Raw genomic sequence first — 19,813 nt, forward strand, 5'->3', positions numbered from 1 at the left:
TTTATACTGACAGATTTTTGTATTCGTCATTTTTTAAACAGCGGGAAAGTTTTATTTATTTATCGTGAAGTCGCACTGAGGAGTTTCATCTCATGCATCCATACAGGCTGCAAAATGCGGGCACACCGCTCTATAAATAGACCCCAATGCACTCATTTTATACAAATGGACTTTCCTTGTAGCTGCAGCATTGCTGTCCACATTCTTACACAGCTTCGACCAACATCACCACTAAGCCCATACATTCAATGCACTTGACATTTGAACGGGAGCTTAAGGCGCTGACATTTGGGCTCGTGTTGTGATGATACTATGAAGATAATAAAAAAATGAAGCTCTTTCAGTAATGTGTGACTGATGCCACGTGTAAAGACTGAAGAACCGTATAACACCTCTTTAAGAAAGGGCAGTGGGCCTTTTCGGGTCATGATCAGAGGAGAGGGTATTCTGGTGTAAAATATTTACAGAATGAAGACTGAAGAGATCACCACCCAGTTCCTAATGAAGGAGACATACAAGCATTCACGTGAGGTCTGCACAACGTTTGATTTAGTGGGACAGTTTTCCTTCCCCCCCAATTTCCTCTTTGGTGTTCTTGAGGAATCTTCCCTTTTGTTGCCTGCAGATGATCTGGTAAGTAAAAGAGAAAAAGCAAGCCGTGTAAGTTTAAAATAAATAAATAAATAAAAAATCAGCATTCAATTTGTCATTTAAACCCGGAACTACTACCCGATTAAGTTATCTGAAGAAATACGACCTTGTACGTACCTGATACCAACTAATTACAATTTGATGTTGGCTGTGACAATTACTGTGGGGTAGGTGCGGGTTTTGAGTAAGCAACTAGTGACATCTGGTGGTCAAAGACAAAACTGCACCATTCAAGACAGAGATCCCTTAGTTATGATTGTCTTTATAAACTTGGGCTTAATTAGAAATATGCATAATAATATTGATAATAATTTGTTAAGAGGCTCAAATTTCTATTCCAATAATCACACTCCTCTTTAAGTTCTGAAGCTTCTCACTGCTCACCAAAACATCGACTCCTCCAAGTAGAAAACAAGAGCAAACAATTACTTTCAAATCTTTAATATCACAAAATATTCAAATTACGCACAATAACATCAATCTTAGAAAAATTTGTGTTATTTGCAAAAACTCTCAAAACCACATGGTGGGCCAATAAGATAAATTAGACCGACGTGTAAAATAACCTTAAAATCTTAAATATGTGACCGGGATTAAAAACAATCTCTAACATTTCAATTATTCTTTATTTAACCAACACATGCAGAGAAAAACAAAGAAAATGTGTTGGCAAAACTCTGACATGAAAAATGAGTTTTTACATGGTAATGAAATGAACAAACGATCCCATTTGCTCCCTGGATGCAGACGTTATTTCACATTTGAAATTTAAACTTTTCCAAATTACAAAAAAACAAAATAAACTTACAAAAAAAGTACTGGAAGCATGAGAAAGACAACTTCAAATATCAAATACCAAGCTGTGATGTCACAATCGAGGCAAGAATTCATGCCGCAAAATAAAATAAAAAAAATATATACAAAGCAATAATCTCTGCTCTTCTTGTTGCTCACAAATATTAAAAAAATACACTGTTTGGATATTAATGACTTTGTATACTGGTTGTTTAAGTAGCTGGATTAATGGCCCAACTATTGAACATCACTGTACCACTGGTCAGAAAGCCCTCTAATATTTTCATGCATTTACATCTTTTTTTCTTCCTTTTTTGTATAAATAGACAAGTTTGAATATGCTGAAATTTTTGTGAGAAAAATTCATCAATATATATATTTTTTAGATCCCAGATCTCATGACGTACATTTATTCTTTTTCTTTGCTCACAAACAGCAGCCACTCAGTGGTGTACATGAGGAAAACGGATGCGTTTACTCCTGCTTCCACTGCAGTCTGCAGGGTTTATGGGTACGTGCTGCAGTAGCCTTTTACTGCAAAAAACACCCGAGTTTATTTCATCTTCAACTTATTGACTGCAGCTTGGAAAAACATACTTTTGGGGGGGGGGGGGGGGGGGGGGGAGATGGGCCTAGAGGTAGTTTAGAGTTTTCAGCGTTACTCTGGGTAAATGTAGCAACTCAGCTTGTTTGACGCTATGAAAGCACATTGGTTCTACCTGTTTAAGCATTTTACTGCTAAAAGGATCAAAAAGAAACAGAAATCGAAATTTGCTACTTTGTTTTTTCCCTTTTCTCTTAATAATCGAAACATAAATCACTTGCAGACCCCAAAAGGCTCTGTAGTAGCAGACTAAGATATCCCAAAATGCTGGTATCCCTAAAGGCTTTGCGACTGTCGTCTATTGCACATTCCCCTCCGAGAACATCCACGATTGCAAGATCAGCTGGTGGAGGAGAGATGACAAAACAAAGAAGGGGAAGGACGTAGACAAAGCAAGGGTAAGGAGACTTGTGGAAAAACCAAAGGTAGCAAAGGAGCTCGTTTCTGAGTCATAAACACATCACCGTCTGTAACATTATAAAAGCAGCTGAGAGGGATAGGTGATTAGTTTGAGTTCTTGGCTGCAAGTGCTTCTTCTCCAAACAATGATAGAAGTTATTCATATTCACTGGATGAGAGCTTAAAACTTCTTCAACAAACGCCTGCCAAACACAAAACGCCTGGAATGGCTGCTCAGCATCTTCCTCAGCTTCAAAACGTAGAAGGAAAAAAGACCCAACAAAACAGGGGGAAAGATTGGTTCTGCTTAAACGCCACATAGCAGGATAGCTCAGGTCTCCAGCACAGAGGGCTTTCTCATCACAAGTAGTCACAGTATAAGTGTGCTCGTGGTGAGAACACCAAACACGTGACGAGTAAGAGAAGCAACACCTGTGATTTGTACAGCTGCAAAACTATCTGCCTGAGGGTCAGCGGGTTTGAGGTTCCCAAAGCTCCACTGTGGTTCTGTCCTCCAGAGAAAACAAAACAAAAAAACAAACAAAAACACCAACAGCTAAACTTTATCCAGCCATAAAGTTTGACCACATTCAGAAAGTTCAAAAGGAAAAAAAACCCCAAACATCAAGATTTAACTGGGGAAATTTATCTCATTAGTCTTTCCCACAGTAGTTCTGCTTTTCATAGATTTTGACAATAGGTAGATTCAAAACGAGTATTCAGCATCAGGAACAGATGGTTAGACGGTGCGGTGCATGCTGTAATAACCTTTAGCACACAGACTAGTTTTGAAGGGTTTTTTGGTGTACAGTGTGTTGAAAACCTGTTTGCTCCACTTTTTTTAACTTCTTCATTAATTGTGTGTCTCTTTATTGATCCTGATGAGGTCGGAGCACTGAAAGAGTGGTGATGGCTGAAGTAGGACTATAGTTTTACGTTGCCAAAGTCCTTGGATAGGCTCTGCAGGTAAGCATCATGAATGGCACCAAGGAAGTCTGGGTCATTCTAGAAAATCAGGGCAGGAAGAAGAAGAAAAAAAAAAGAAACTGCTTAAGTGTGTGGATTTTGCAACAGTTAAACAGCATCAATGATTTAATATAGCTTTCTGCAACCAGAATGGTCGCCCCCTGCTGGCTGTTAGAGAGAATGCATGGACAACGGCTTCACACATGAGAAAATGAGAAAAAAAGAGAGCTAATTTATTTTCTATATGCGGTATATAATCCATATTAATATAATTCTACAAGACCATTCACATTGGGCACACACATGTTTATGTACACAGGAAGCACATTGTTGGTTATTTAGCTCTGGGAAGAACACCTAAGACTGAGCGTCAATGTGGGCGTCTCAGATCTGCCACTGTCTACACACTAAACAATTTTAGACAAGGTCCATTTTTAGTTCCATTGTACGTGTGGAAAAGGTATTTAAAGTCATACATAATGTTATAATACAAGGGTAATTAGTACTAGCTTGAACTTTTCTCATGCTATGAAGTGCCGACAGTTTCTTTTATATGCTTCACGCTTCTAGTTTACCTTAATAAGGTGTATCAGAGTCTCCTGTAGCTGTGCTTTACTGCAGGGGGCTGCTACAGGTTCTTTAGCTCCTCCAGAGGCCGAGGTGGGCTCAGTGGGTGCAGGAGGGACCATTGACGCTGCTGCCGGTGTCTTATTGAGGGACTGCTGGAAGGCACTGGGGGACAGCAGCACAGAAACCCCTGATCCTGGAACAGCAAGACTTGGACTCATGGGGACAGCCTGAAAGAGGAAAGAAAAGCAAAAAATGAAATAAGATCAAACATACTGGATTCAAATTTACCAGAAAAAAAAAAAGCTGAACTCACAGATATTTGTTTAATCAGATTTGGAGACTGAGAGAAAACATCCACGTCCTTTCCGTGTTGGAGAAGGGGTTTTCCCATAGGCTCTCGGAAGCTGTGGGGTGGGACCAATGTGCTTGGCAGGAAGTTAGGTGCGAGGATGGGTTTGTGGTGGTCTGAATTTACAGAAGGTGCTGCCGGTTTGAGCGTGGCGAGGATGTCCTGACCCATATAGGATGTTTGAGCAGTTGGAGGTCCTGCGGTACCAGGAGGAGCAGCTGAAGGCACTATGAGTGGGGACACCGAGGAGTGTGGCTGGGGGTCTGACCTTTGGATCACTGACTGGAATACAGGACTTGGGTGTAGTGCATATGGAGCAGGGAGCAGACCGGGGGCTTGATTCCTCTGGTTGGAACCAGGGTCTTGGGCTGCATGTTGGTGAATGAGGAGAGTGCTTTGTGGAGGTGGAGCAGGATATGGTTGTTTGTGGACGTAGGCAGCGGAGGGGTCACTGGAAACAGGGTTGCTCTGCGTGGGCATGGTTGGTAGAGAGGGGTCCTTAGGGAGAGACGAACCAAAGAGCTCCTCCACTGTGATCTGCTTTACCACGGGGTGAGAGCTCTGCTGGGTAAAGAAACAATTATCTCAAATACAGCGGAGCTCAAAAAAATCAAATAACAGAAAACAAATCAAAAACTATTTTGATCATGTATTAACCCTTTAAGACCTACCATAGAACCAAGTCCGCCAGAGCTTATATTATGTTTTTACATGTTGTAGAGCCATTTTTGGGAGCATTTCAAGTTGCTAAACATCAATACAACCATTACAGCCTAGATTTTAATAATATGTCTGCATTAAGTGCATAGTAATTACATAAATTGCAAAAAAGTGCAATAAACTACAACAAAAATTGAAAATCGTTTTTGTTTTTTTAACATTTATTTCTAGTTAGAGAAATTTAAGAGGCTTATCCCTCAAAACTGTAAATACAAAAAAGTTGCACAAAACAGTTTCCCACCACAGGAAATTTATTTTGAGTGTCTTCATAGTTTTATTTTTGAAATACACCAATTTTTATACACTGCAGGAAAAACGAAAATAAATATTATAATGGAAATTTGCAAAAAAGCAGCATATGCATCAAAATAAACTATTTCCAGCAGTGCAATATGAGTCCTAAGCATCCCAGAAACGACACAGAAAGTCATAAAGTCAAACATAACTTTTAAAAACACCAGTATAGGCTCATGAGGCCTTGATGGTAAAAAAAACTACATTTCCGCGAAAATGATGTCACTTCCGGTTTCGGCCAGGTCATGGCGGACATGCGATAGTTCACGCTGATGGACATAGGAAGTGTTAGGAACAGCTGATCGGATCAGCAAAGCGTGTTTCTGGAATATTATGTTTTTGTTGCTGCAAGCGCTTTTTATGCAGTTTTTGCAAAGCTATATGTGGAAGGAAACTGTGACCGAGGACAAGCTGATGGCATAAGATGTAAGTACAACTCCTCCGGTTTCATATGCAAAAAAAATTATTGCGCTAGCTTACGTGGTTGCAGTGCTACAGGGATTTAAAAATAGTTACGCAAAACAGAGCGTGCCCGCTCCGACCGGCTTTAAAGGGTTAATCATTCAGGTTGTTTAATACGTAAGATTATGAAAGTTTGTTGGAAGCTATACGATTATCATATTTTGACAACACAGTTGGCTGCAAGTTTTGTTTATGCCGTTGCTAATCAGCTGGAGCTTACACTCTGCTGCTTCTGGTGCCATTTTAGCTGTTTAAGCTGTCGTCATCATTGAGCTTTGCAAACAGCAAACAGTGTAAGCAGAGGCTTTTGGGATTTTAATGCAAAAACAAACAACTGGCTAATGGGATGAAAAGAAGACTTTTCTGTAAAAATTACAATCCTTAGACCTGGTAAACATGGAGATGACACAGCTCCACTGCTTGTGATAAATATCTTAGAAATGTATCAGGAAACACAGGCTATAATATATCCAATATAATAATGGTATATGATTGATTCTAGAGATGGCACAATACCACTTTTTTATGTCCGATACCATAAATTTGGATATCTGCCGATACCGATATGAATCCGATACAGTGTGTTTTTTAATCAATAAAACAGTTTTTTTAATATCTTGCTGCTTTTTGTATAAGTTCATACTCAAGTTAAAAACAAAAGAAAACAAAAAACACTAAAGCTATTCTGTTATACCTGTATGCAAAAAATACACTGCACCCAAAATATTTCATAGTTCAGCAATACTGATCAATCTAATAAACTTAAACCTACTCCATCCTCCCTATTCTGGTATTTTAAAGAGTAAGCAACCTAACTAATAGGGTTCTAAAACTCCCAGCAAAAAATAAATAAAAAATAGGGAACCACCCACCCTCCACCTCATGATGCTTAATTGATGTAATCAACTTTAATTTGATGCAGTGTGAAAAAAAATGCACAGAAATAAATTATTTTCCAAGAATAATTAAATAGATTCAACATCTTTCTTCAACAGAATTGCAGACTGCACAGATGGTACCTTCCCAAAGGAAAAAGTACTATAGCTTACTAGGGTATATTAGACTTAATAGTTAATATATACAGTAATGGACTTCTATACATTTCACATCAGATTAAAACTTTGGGTGTAAGATTCAGATAATTATTTATTAAAAGCTAGATATTTTAAATGAGAATAAGAAAGAAAAGTATGTCTTTGTGCCCCCTTTTCCCTATTAATGCCCTATCGGCCCCCCTGGCTAAACTTTGCTAGATCCGCCCCTGCACAGTTACCAGCCGTCAGCTACGTAGAAAACGATCCTGGTGTAGAAAGAAAATAAATTCTAAAAACAGCTTATCAAGCTTAAATGTGCTGCTGTTGTTCAGCCGCTGGTTTCCTCTTTCTGGCGCAAAGTGAGCAATAAACAAACAAGAGAGACGGACTCGTGACAGAAAAGCTGATCAGCTGATCATTGATCAGTTTCATGATTGAAGTAGCAGCAGGAGAGGGAGGGGGAGAGAAGAGGCAGTCGCTCCATATATCGGTTGTTAAGCTTAACGCGGGAATGCTTTACAAACATTCAGAGATGAACTCACACACTTGCTTTACTTCTCTCTGGGAGCAAGGCTACAAATACACACCGCTGCTCTATCACGTGACCCGTACTGCTGCGATGTGCTACGGTTATGAGCCGAGTTACGCCATGTCACAAGTTTTGTGAGGTGCTTTTTTGATATTTAATTAAATTTTGTTTTTTTTTATAATTATTTATTCTGTAATATGTTGCATACAACATGCTTTTCATTTTAAATAAATGTTCTTAATTCCAAACTAGTCCCTTGTTTGTTTGTTTTTTGTTAAATTATAGGACTAAAGCTGTTACCTGTAAATTTAAATCATGTTTTTATTAAGTACTCGGTATTGGTGAGTACTGAAATGCAAGTACTCGTACTCGTTTCCAAAAAAGTGGTATCGGTGCATCCCTACCCGCATGCAAACCCTGCAGGAAACACAAGCAGCATTCATGGCTGTGACATAAATTGAAGGCACGTATCTGGGTGTCTGTTTGCAATGTTCCTTGCAGCATTCTCTGCTGCCAAATGCTAACTATGTATGGAGTGACAAGGATAAAAACCTGCCCCTTCTAACTGTCCTCCTCCACACTTTCTATGTGTAGGAGTGACAAGAATGACAAAGCTTTAAACATTTAAAGATAAACAAAAATTGGAGCTCAAATCATTGCTTTGTGTGTGTGTTGTACCTTTTCAGGCTGCGGTGTGATGTGGGGATCTGTAGTGCTGACAGCTGCTTTTGCTGTCTGTTCAATGGACACATCTGTTTCACCTGCTTGGGACTGCAATTATTGCACAAACATAAAAACATTATATTATATTGAACTGTTCTCTCTATCTTAAACTGACAACTCCACACCTGAAAAAGACCCAGGCCATTTACCACTGTAATAACTTATATGGATATTCACACAACTTTGTTTTTGTTGTCAAAATTTCCACAAATTAGGGCTCAAATCCTGTCAAACACTATAGTTATCCATCAGGTGATCATACTCGTGTGATAACATAAGTCAGATGTTACGTTAACTGTGTTTGCCACCTCACCCTCTGGTATTCTTCCTTGGCTTTGCTGAGCAGCTCCAAGATATCGATGCTGCGGGGTTCTGCGACTCCATTGGTTCTCCCCGGCTCTGCCCTCTCAGGTGACTTTTTCTGGGCATGGTCTGCTTCATGTTTCACAATCCTGGCACAGAGTTAAAGCATGACATATAACCTGCACACATAACTGTTGTTTGCTTTGTCAGATATTAAGTACTGATGATGTTGGGGTCAGAGCTAATATACTGAACAACCTTACTTTGTTTTTTTAAAGTGAAATTACTCAAATTATACAAACCATGCAACGAAAACCAAAATATGAACTAGACAATCCAGGCCTTTACAAATGGCATCTTTGCTTCACAAGAGCACAATGCTGGCACAAATCAACAGATTTCCTAAGTGGACCAATCGTTGCACAGCTCATTTGCACCATGATCACGGTTTATTTTGATAATTGTCATTAACCTGCTTGCACCCTGATTCATCCCTATGCCTGACTGGCTGAAAGTCAGAAGAAGCAAAGTGCCTGGCTCTTTGTTTTGATCTATTAGTTGAGTTGGGAGCTGGGACTCACCAGCAGAACCATTTTTATTCTGAATTGTATTTCAAATGGGAAAGCAGAAATCCTAAGTTCTGAGATGGAATGCCTCCTCAAGTTGGATTTCTCACTGAGAATAATCAGAAAAGCCCCACCAACCCTGACTTTACAATCCAAGATGGTGGCAGTAAGCGTAAACAATAGCAAAACATTAAAACTTCATTTCTACTGTTGGCCTTGGAACGGTTCGCAGCCGAGTGTGAAGTGGTGGAAATGAGAATCAGCACCTCCAGATCTGAGGCCATGGTCCTCAGCCGGGAAAAGGGTGGAGTGCCCACTCCGGGACGAGAACCTGCTCCAAGTGGAGGAGTTTAAGTATCTCGGGGTCTTGTTCACAAGTGATGGGAGAAGGGAGCGGGAGATCGACAGACGGATCAGTGCAGCGGCTGCAGTGATGTGGACGCTGTACCGGTCTGTTGTGGTGAAGAGAGAGCTGAGTGTAAAAGAGAAGCTCTCAATTTACCGGTCGATCTACGTCCCTACCCTCACCTATGGCCACGAGCTGTGGGTAGTGACCGAAAGAACGAGATCGCGGATACAAGCGGCAGAAATGGGCTTCCTCTGAAGGGTGGCTGGCCTCTCCCTTAGAAATAGAGTGAGAAGTTCGGCCATTCGGGAGGGGCTCAGAGTAGAGCCGCTGCTCCTCCACATCGAAAGGAGCCAGTTGAGGTGGTTCGGGCATCTGTCAAGCATGCCCCCTGGGTGCCTCCTGGGCGAGATTTTCCGGGCATGTCCCACCGGGAGGAGGCCCAGAGGCAGACCCAGGATACGCTGGAGAGATTATATCTCTCGGCTGGCCTGGGAACGCCTTGGTGTTCCCCCGGATAAGCTGGAGGAGGTGGCTGGGGAGAGGGAGGTCTGGGCTTCTCTGCTTGGGCTGCTGCCCCCGCGACCCGGCCCCGGATAAGCGGAAGAAAATGGATGGACGGATGGATACATACTACTGTTGCGTATGTGTGACCTGCTAAATAAGCCGTACATTATATTGCTAGTGATGAATGAAATGCTCTACAATGCTCCCGAGCAAAACAAAGTTTTTTCACTTTACTGCACCGTAGTCAACTTGGGAGTGACGTGATTGCTCCTTTTACCTTGCAAGATGGAGATGGCAGTCTTACTTTTAAGGTGGAGCCTGAATCTTATATCCCGCTGCATGGTTGGTTCATGGTCTGATTTGCTTTTCATGGGGCTCCTATATTTTTGTTTAATTTGAATTATTCTGTATTAAAACCTCTTTACACTGCATCAACTTTATGGCATCTTATATGCGGAGTTTCTTTAACCCTGCATTTAGTGAACATAACAGACCTCCACATTTCTAGAAAGTACACATGGTAATTCAATTTGGAAGTACAAATCAAACTTGATAAGTGGAAAAACCAGACAAACGTAAAGCCTTGCCCAATTTCATCCACTTCATCCATCAAATGTCTGGCTACTTACTTGACCATGAGCTGAGCGATGCGTTGACAATCCTTCTTGTCATAGAACCAAATACTATAGATACCCACTGTTAAAAACACAGACACAAATAATGCATTTAATAACACTGACAGCAGACACCAGTTTATACAAAACTCTTTAAAACAAACCCAACCCTTCATAAATACAGCTAAAGTAACTATATGATTTTTAAGTCTTTTTAAAATTATTAATTTAGTCAGCTTTGTGACTTAACATAATTGAGCCATCCAAGAAAACACTCAAAACAACACTAAATGAGCACTGTACATGACTGCACATTAGTGGACCTTAGGATCAATGAGAATCTGACAGTCCAAAGCGGTGAAGTTACAAAACAATCAAACACAAAAAGGAGAAGTTCATCTGTGGAGAGCTAACACAGCATTCACCGACACCAAACGGAAAACAAGCAAACTGCACATTTGCAGTTTCTGATGAAAAACAATAATTTTATATGAAGCTGATCATGCTTTGTGTGTGTCTATGTGATGAAACACTGGTGTATTCAAGTTCCCTCTAAAGCCTGAGGTAACCTAGCAACCCAAGTGCTTGCCTCCCTGGAGCATCCCCTGCTACCAATGGGAACACAAAGTGTTGTAAACAGGTGTATGCACAAATCCAAGTACACACCTCAGCAACAGACATCTGAAACTTTGAGCGCACGCATCAGCCTGCAGAAGAGATTTCAAACACACTTTGAGCAGCATTAACATCCCTCTGAAGAATCCATCCTCTCCGTGTTCGACTCTATGCTCTTCAAACAATCATCTTTCAGCAATATCAGCCTTCATTATTTTTAATTGGAGAGAGGAGTCTCAGGAGCATCATTTACATCCTGCTCTCACTTTCTCTCACAAACCTGAACTCTACCTAGAGAGCAATCACAAACAGCAAAACAGACTTCAGGCAGAGAACAAACAAAGGCTCCTCAGACCGTAACTTATCTTACTGAAAAGATCAAATGGGCAGTGGAAACCTTCGTGTGGAACAAATGATCAAAGACCGTTTGCTCTGACCCGCCTTACAGTGACCATCAGCTGTCAGACGAGCATCTTCACAGCCTGAGGAACACCTTCAACCACTTTATCTGCCTGCAACCTAACACACTTTGAGGAATTAAAATGAAAACAGCAGCACTCGGACTCCTGTGAAGCACCTGGAAAAGCTCCTGACTTGGATATCAGCAAAAACATTACATCATGTCTTCCATACCAGGCAGGCTGATAGGCAAGCCGAGTCCTAAAGGGGAGCAGTCCACTCTGACGCTGAGCCTGGCCATGTTATTTTTTCTCATTAGCAAACAAATGGGAAAACAATCCAACTCCTTGTTCATTGCCTTAATGAAACTTCTGTTCAGACTTTTGATAGATTACCTCGGTGGGAGCACTGTCAGTTACTTTCTGAGGATTTGAGGATTTATTTCCAGCCTTTTCATCTGATCCTACTCCCTGCTGAACTCTCCTCATAACGCTAAACGATTTCACTGGAATAAGCCATCAGGAAAAACCGCAATGGGCATAAAAATATTTATATAATAGAAGCCTAATTCACCCCTTAGAGCCCAAAGTTTTTTTGTTTGTTGGCCCAATACAGAATGAAAACTGTGGCCACACAAAGCTGAATACTGTGTGGTTTGACAGACCAGTCTGAGGCCATGAATGACAAGGTCTTCCTCCTTGATTCTCCAAGATACAAGAAGGACTTCAAGCAAAAGGGAGAAGAGCTGTTCCAGAGAACACTGGGAAAGTGTCTGTCCAGCATTTTCAAAGGTACTAATGTGTTCTGGCATTATTGCTTTTGAGCAGGAAAAATTTAATAAAACCAATACAGCAAACAAACTTAACACAAAATCTATAGATAAAGAAACGCAGAAATTCTTTGAATACAACATTTTTAATTTTTTTCTAAAGTTCATGAAATAAAAACTAAGAGTACGGTAACATTTAGATAAAGGTCAAAAGTTTACTGTCTGTTTGGATATTTACTTTTTTCAGTTAATCTGTGATTTTTCTTGCCCAAATTATCATCTCTTTTTGTCTAAAGCGGAGCCTTTCAAAGCTATGGTAAATTCTCTTCGACACTACCTTTTGTGATACAGCACTATATTATGGGAGAAACATTGTACTAGAGAAATATTATGTAACTGAGAAACATTGGCTGATATTCTGGGATGGTGGTCTTTTTTTGTTCCCTCAAACTTTGAGAAGCTGTGAAGTACTGCAGCATATCTGATTTCAGTCCAAGCATACACAGAAATATGAATCTCCTGCACATGACATCTGCAGTTTCTGTGTAACTGGACTACAAAACACTCACAGTTGCCATTTCTGTAGAGCAAGAATGGATCCTGTAGCTGAAACTCCAGGTCTTTATTGATTGGCTCTACGAGGTTCTCCGTGCTCAGTCGATTCATGATGGTGAAGCCATGGTGAGGGGAAGCAGACCTTTCAGGGACAAAAAACATAAAACATCACCTCACTGATATAACATATCTCTGTGTCGATTAGTTTAGTCATCCATGAATGATTTTTTATGACAAAGAATTAACACATTTAGAAAAAAAAAGTTCACTGATTTTCAGATCAGTTTGTCCTCTTCATCCCATTTTTCAAACCCTGGCTGCTGCTCTCTGGCCATGTGGTATGTGGTCGCCTAAACTGGCACAGATCTCATTGTCTTTGATCACTACCCAGTGCTCCTGATAATGGCTGAAGGTAGGGATGTAAGATAGAAAGTTTCCCTTTAGGACTCTGCTCTTTCTTTACCACTGCTGATCTGTAAACCATCTGCATCGCTGCAGATGTGGCCCCGATCAGTCCGTCAATTTCACGCTCCCCTCAATTGTGTACAAGATCCAAACAGCAAATAATCCCTTACCTGGAGGGAGCACTCCACCCTTTTCTAGCTGAGAACCATGACCTCAGGCTTGGCGGTAGGTTGGAGGATTCTCGTATATTGTAAATGAGAATTTCAGAGAATTACATAATTCTCAATTTCGTGAAAGATATTCATATTAACCAATAACCAATTAAATCGGTTGCTAATATTTCGTTATTTTCAAATGAATATATGAACAGCCCTCAAAACAACGATGCGTGTTAAAGCTGTTTATCAAACAAGTTTTTACATTTCAAGTGGAATTAATTACTAAAACTTTTACTTATTATTTTCCTGTTTAAACAGGGTGTGATTTTCGTTCTGTGAGGGGATAAAAATCACACCCAATCTAATTCGTGTTTGTTTACAATTACTGAGGCCTGCACACGTGCGTAGAACACGTCAAATGACAGCGCGTGAAACGCAAGAACAAGTAAACAAGCCCTCGCGGTCAACGCGTTACATTACTATAAAAGCCTCACGTGCTTACCTTGCATAAACAAACAGGGTGCCCTCGATTTCAGTCTTCTCCTGTAAAATAAAAAGTGAAGGTGTGAGTCAGAAACGATAAACATGCTGAATAATAGCAAAGGACGCTGTTAGCACAACTATAGCTAGCGCATAAAAGATTACGCTTATTGATATTTAAAAAATAAATAAATAAAAAATTATCAAAATGACAGTGGTGGCAAAACACAACGTGTGTAAGCATTACCTGGATAAAGTTCACTTCCGCAAATATCAAAAAATTTCTTTGTATTTTTGTGTTTATACAGAACAGCTAGCATGCTAAGTCAAATAGCTTTGACGGCTTTCCGCAAAGTCACGTTACTTACAAACTTACCCACTCATTCGCCTTGGAGTTGAAGTTATATAGAGCCACCTGGCCGGTAACATCGAGCAATTTGTTTATGTATGGATCCTGCCTCTGTAGAGCAGCTAAGCTCATCATATGTCCAGCATTTACGGTCTCCATTTTGGATATGATTGTTGCTCCCGCACGGACGGAATTCAGCAGACACATATAACTTCCGCTGTCCCCGGAAACCACGGCTCTTTAAAAAAGTTTCCGAGGCACTGATTTTTCCGCATATTAATTCGAACTGTAATTCTGGTCAGTCGCATTTAGCTAGAGCTAGAGAGTGCTTAAATACAAAATGTTTGTAGGAAAAAAAATCTGGTGACTCTTTTGAGCTTCAAAGTCGATCAAATACTACTACTACTACTACTACTGCTAATAATAATAATAATAATAATAATAATAATAATAATAATAATAATAATAATAACTTATGATAATCGTGGCATGATGAGATATTTACGATAGGATATAATTTCCAAATAGTAAAACCTGTTTGAGGAAAACCCATTAAAGAAAAACGATATTTATAGCTGTGTGTTTTAATTCGGAACCTCTGTGACACTTTATGTCTACTTTAGTTTATGTTCTTTATTTGAAATCGCACTCATCTATAGTCACGTTAAATCCTAACTTTGCTCGAAATGGCAGACTGATAGTGAAAAGTTAAAACGACCCTGTGTCCTGGCGTGACCTCTTTGTGCTTATTGTAATTATTTGGACATAATACTTTAAACCCATTGCGTGCATAGTGGGATTGTGCAGGATTGCTGTCCGGACCGAGCTGCATCTGCCTCCCTCACCTGCAGTTTATGGAACAGTGGAGCAGGATTATAATCTGAGGATTACGCGCCACCGTGAAACTTTATCCCTCAGGCTCAGGTAATCCAATCACGGGTAACCTTCCAGCACCGCTCTAACAACCCATTTCCTCTCAAATCTTCGCGGAGAGAGGACAGAAAAAAGCGCAATGAGGCCCCCGAGAAGAGCCAGGTGATCTAATGCCGTTAATCATAAGGGCAAGACCCCCGCGGGGTAAGTCCGAGCGTTTAACTCTTCATATGGATAGGATAGGTATCTGTATTCATCCTCAAATACAGAAATTTCCCTCTTAAGGGAAAGTATAGTTGTCACCATTTGTTTCTAGCAGATTTATCACTGTTCCGACTGGTTTCTTTTGCGTAGTCACGTGTCTCATGACCTTCATCACAGCACTTAACCGAATCCTAAAGAATAAACAGATTCGGAGGTTTTGAAACCCGTGGATAGTTTTAAAGCAGAGACAGTCCGAGGTACACGGCTGTACTTTAAACGACCTTTATTTGCAGCCTTGCAGCAGTTTTTAATTTAGGATCATACAATATATATAGTGAGATAGATATACATTTCTCCCTGTCTTCGTTGCTCTCTGATGTCATCGCACGACTTAATTCTCCAGTCAGCTGATTTGTTTTTAGAGGGGTTTTTTTAAAGCAACATCTGGCGTCTAGAGTTAAAAACATTTTAATGTTTACGTTGAGATGATCTTATTCGCTCTTTGCAAGTTTCCCAATAGGCGGCAACAGGTGCATTTCCAGTTGGTGGGCGCGCGTGATTTCAGCACAGTGGAGCCCACGCGATTGCTCCAACTTGTGTCAGTCCGTCCCCAGCCACAGAGAGGATAATTGACAGCACTGGATTGACTGCCCCTGCCAGCGCGTCCTCTCGGATACGCCGTGAATCTGCAGGCAGGCACCCGGATGTGGCGAAAATGTTTGGCGCTCCTCTCAGGGTCTGCGCTCGGAAAACATTTTATGATTCAGGTTAAAGGCTCTGTTCAGGTTTCGCGCCTTCGACACCTTCGGACGGTTTTTCCAACGATGAGTTGGATTTAAAACGGATCTTTTCGATGTGGATTCGAGGATGCAAGAAGCAGATGAACAGTCTGAAGGTAAAAAAACAAAACCCAAAACGTGCGTGTGGAAGCGCAGGAGGAGAGTTGGAGCGCGGCAGAGAGAGAGGGAGAGGGGGCGAGAGCGCTCGTTTGGTTTATTCTCTGGATGTCTGATTAATCCGTGTGATTATATCCTCTGAGTCGTGGCTGCTGCTGACATATTTTTCCCCTCCTCAACTTATTCCAGTGCAGGGATTGTGTATTAACACTGTAAGCGCTTGTAGGCTACATTATTGTGATAACATCAGTAATCAGATCCGCTGGGAAGCGAGTTGAGGCTAGTTCTCCGAAAAATGGTTGACTATAACGGTCATTCTGAAACCATGTGACAGGATGCTTTGAATATATTCGCTCTCCAGAACAAGCTGCGAGACGCTAAATTAACTTTTTAAAGTAAATTCCTTCTCTTCTAAGTTTTTCTTTTAGAGTTTAGAAGCTGTCCAAACAAAAGCAGCAAAACTCGACCACAGCAACAGAGTCAACAGCTGTTTTGCAGCATCTTGTGACAGATGTGCGACATCCAGCAGAAGCGCTGGGTTAATTCCTTTTACATGTCGGACAGGCTGTGACTATTATTAACTAGCAGCGTGCACTTGTTCTGCTGCACCTGTGGCGGTGGTGTATCGCTGTATGAGGAAGGGTGGTGTAGAAATGTTTTGAATGCACCTCTCACCTGCGATCGCGCTGACATCAAGCGCAATTAAAGTGAAGTGATGTTTCGAATAGACTTCCCCGCATAATAAACTATCATGTTTTAACTACACCGTGAGCGTCGAGTCATGGTGACTATGATTTTGCACAGACGAACACAGAGTATTGATGAAAAGTAATAAAATTAAGGAGCTTGCCTGAAATCTGATAAAGGAACCAACTTTGTCTAATCATTACCTTTTAAAAGAAAAGCTTTATTCTTCTCAGATTTTGTGCCTCTCTCTCATATTGCACATGACCCACTCAAATAGATTTCTCATTTCTTTTTTTCTTTCTTTTTCTTTATTTGCTTAGTTGTGTGTTGGAGCTGTTTTTGCTGGATGACACGGTCAGTCTATAGCTGACAACACTCCCCGATGTGGCTGTGCTATAGAGTTGCAGTGTGCGACTGTGTCAAGGGCACTGACTTTTTAGCTCATGGTCTGCATTGATTTTAATGACTCTCTCTGTCTCTCCCATTCATGCAGGCTGTTCTGCTTTCTCTTTCTATAGCTGTCTTTTCTGGGCTCCTTTCAAGCCCGTCATCACCATAATTATAATCACCATAATCACCTCTTCTTATTTTTCTGCCCATTTTATCTCTGGATGGGTTCTTAAAGGACAGTTAATTGCATGTTAAACAAGTAATTGTACAAGGCAAGTTTAAATGTGAAGTAGTGATAATGTTGTCGACATTATATATGTATGTCCACTGCCATTAGGCTCCTAGTAGAGTTTTGCAAAAAGCTGAAGTGAAATTCTAGCAGTTATCTTTAGTCACCTCATTCATTGGGAAAGCATGGTGATGTCCTCGTTTGAAAAGCACTTTAAAGACTGACTGATTTTTAAGACCAAGACTGAGACTATGGGTATTATTTATGAGTCCTATCATGACAATATTCTTTAAAAGTAATCTTATTTTATTGTCACTGCAGGTTGTGGATTACACCTTTATGTGACCAGCTGATCTTTTTTGTAGACTTCCATCACTTTGCCAACAGTGAAAATGCAGAGTGCTTTCTGATGGGCAAAAAAATACAACATCCACGCTAATAACATGGCTGAAGGGTATTTTTCCCATCGCTTGTTCACTCTTATACTCTAATTTATCAGCCATTATAAATGTATCTGCCAATATATGGACTAATAGCTAAAATAGCCAATATATCAGAGACATATTGGCACAAATTGTATTTATAATTTTCTAAAACCATGTAATGTTCCCCACATCCATCCCTAAGGTTACGGGTACAAGACAGAAAAAACCCCCAATTTGATATAATAACATAAACAGTATACATAATAGGGATGGGGGACTCGATCTCCTTAACTCACCATCATGAGTGTGCCATTATTATGTACATTAACAAGACAAAAACGGCGGCATTATGATAGCCATTCAGTGAAAGGCAGCCAGGTGGTTCTGAATCTTTCCAGAGAGTTGGCTCTACTGTACCTCAGTTTTTCTAACACAGCATAGAAAGCATTTCTCTAACCCAGATTTTAAAGGATGGAGTCTTGTCTTTTTGACAATCAAGAAAATACATCTGTGAGATGTTAAAGGAGCAAACACAATTGTCTTTGCTGGTGCTGCGGAAATCGTGACCTCCAAAGGCAGGAGAGCCACAAGATGGAGATATATGGAGATGCTACTGTGTTTTGTCTACACAAGAATGTCAGGGCCTCAAAAAATATTCTTCCGAAAACTGTTCAATGATTGGCTGTGGCAAAACATGTGAGCTGGAGTGGCTGGTTCTTGATGGAAGTGTAAATACGTTGAGCTAATATTAGGATATATTTCTGCAAGTTTATCATTTGAATAGTGTAGATTAAGAACACATTTTAGGCAATTTTTCTAGAGCCTTTGTTTTGCCCCATGAGCGTAGATGAATACTCTGAATGTTAGTGTAGATTTTGGATATGTTACTTTTTGCATAGGGATTCAAAGTGAGTATATCATCTGTATTCTTACTAGCTGGCAGATATGAGCCTAAAATTGTAAAAATGTGGAAGAAATTTGATTTTGGAATGTTGCAGCTTTTCTGCAATGCCTCCAATGACACACGAGTTCAGGTGTTTTTGTTTATAACTTCAATCTCAAAATATTATCCTTGTTTCCCACTCGCTCTCTCCAGGGGCACAGTATGCCAGCAACAGAAGGACCACTCCCCCAACTGACACCTCAGCTCCCTGGTCAGAAGGAAACACCCATCTGCACCAGCTCCATCCATCACAGTCCCTTCATCCTCCAGCTAGCACCGGCAAGCCCGTCGGCTCCGCTCATGGCCTCCTCGGGGCCAACAACTCCATTCAGGGCCCCGGTGGAGCTGCACCCGGAGTCAGCCCGGTCTTCGCTTGGCATGCCGCCATTAGCGCAGCCCGGCAAGCGCAGGGCGATCCTGAAAAGCCCAACATAAGTTCACGTCCCCCAGTTTGTACCACTTCTGCGCCAGCTCCTGTGGGCTCACTGGCACAGAAGAAGAGGCAGCAGTATGCCAAAAGCAAAAAGCAGGGAGGATCCACCAGCGGCAGACCGCCCAGAGCCCTTTTCTGCCTCACCCTCAACAATCCAATCCGCAGAGCCTGCATCAGTCTGGTGGAGTGGAAGTATCTTTTAGCCCAGGGACCAGCAGGCGTCTGGGTGTCTCAGTGCATTTGGTGTCTTTGTGTGGATGGATTGTGTCACAGAGCAGCGAGTGAATGAAAGTATAAATGAATCTGTCAGTGAGATAAATAACTCAGTTGCATTATCTGAAATTGGATGCTGATTCCAAATTCTGAACTTGTAATTAGAAGGGAGGGTCAATGGAGACGAGTCAGTAGCTAAACTGCCAGTTGGGGGATGGATTAGAAAAACAACGGTTATATGCAAGTTTCTGTGAAATAAGGACATTTTATCATTAGCTACATTTCTATAACTTTTTAAAAATGTGCATATACCCCCCCCCCCCCCCCCCACCCAAAAAAAAATCAAAAAACCCAAAAA

The 19,813-nt window shown here is 40.9% G+C and overlaps 2 protein-coding genes across 7 annotated transcripts in view; one reads left to right on the forward strand and one right to left on the reverse strand.

The window, feature by feature from the left end:
* Nucleotides 1-2,056: 2,056 nt before the first annotated feature.
* Nucleotides 2,057-14,369, reverse strand: dcp1a (decapping mRNA 1A). Of its 3 annotated transcripts, none has more exons than XM_006785409.3 (9): nt 14,190-14,369; nt 13,836-13,876; nt 12,785-12,912; nt 10,448-10,514; nt 8,410-8,548; nt 8,052-8,144; nt 4,299-4,898; nt 3,991-4,212; nt 2,057-3,454 (listed from the first exon to the last, which is right to left on the reverse strand). In XM_006785409.3, exons 1-9 carry the CDS (start codon nt 14,367-14,369, stop codon nt 3,374-3,376), a joined length of 1,551 nt encoding a protein of 516 aa, XP_006785472.3. In that variant the 3' UTR covers nt 2,057-3,373. The 3 variants fall into 3 exon arrangements, with proteins under 3 accessions (XP_006785472.3, XP_006785473.1, XP_035761348.1); XM_006785410.3 differs by having other exon boundaries at nt 4,299-4,895; nt 14,190-14,349; XM_035905455.2 differs by having other exon boundaries at nt 14,194-14,315.
* Nucleotides 14,370-15,150: 781 nt separating this feature from the next.
* Nucleotides 15,151-19,813, forward strand: part of cacna1db (calcium voltage-gated channel subunit alpha1 Db) — an 88,844-nt gene continuing 84,181 nt past the window's right edge. For all 4 annotated transcript variants that reach the window (XM_087834088.1, XM_087834090.1, XM_087834087.1 and 1 more), the window contains exons 1-2: nt 15,151-15,239; nt 18,963-19,434. In XM_087834088.1, the coding sequence (XP_087690214.1) occupies nt 15,206-15,239; nt 18,963-19,434 (506 nt within the window). In that variant the 5' untranslated portion in view covers nt 15,151-15,205. The remainder of the gene's footprint in view (nt 15,240-18,962; nt 19,435-19,813) is intronic.

The sequence above is a fragment of the Neolamprologus brichardi genome, chromosome 20 (genome assembly GCF_056152115.1).
Source record: "Neolamprologus brichardi isolate AB-2024 chromosome 20, ASM5615211v1, whole genome shotgun sequence".
In the NCBI taxonomy this organism is placed as follows: domain Eukaryota; kingdom Metazoa; phylum Chordata; class Actinopteri; order Cichliformes; family Cichlidae; genus Neolamprologus; species Neolamprologus brichardi.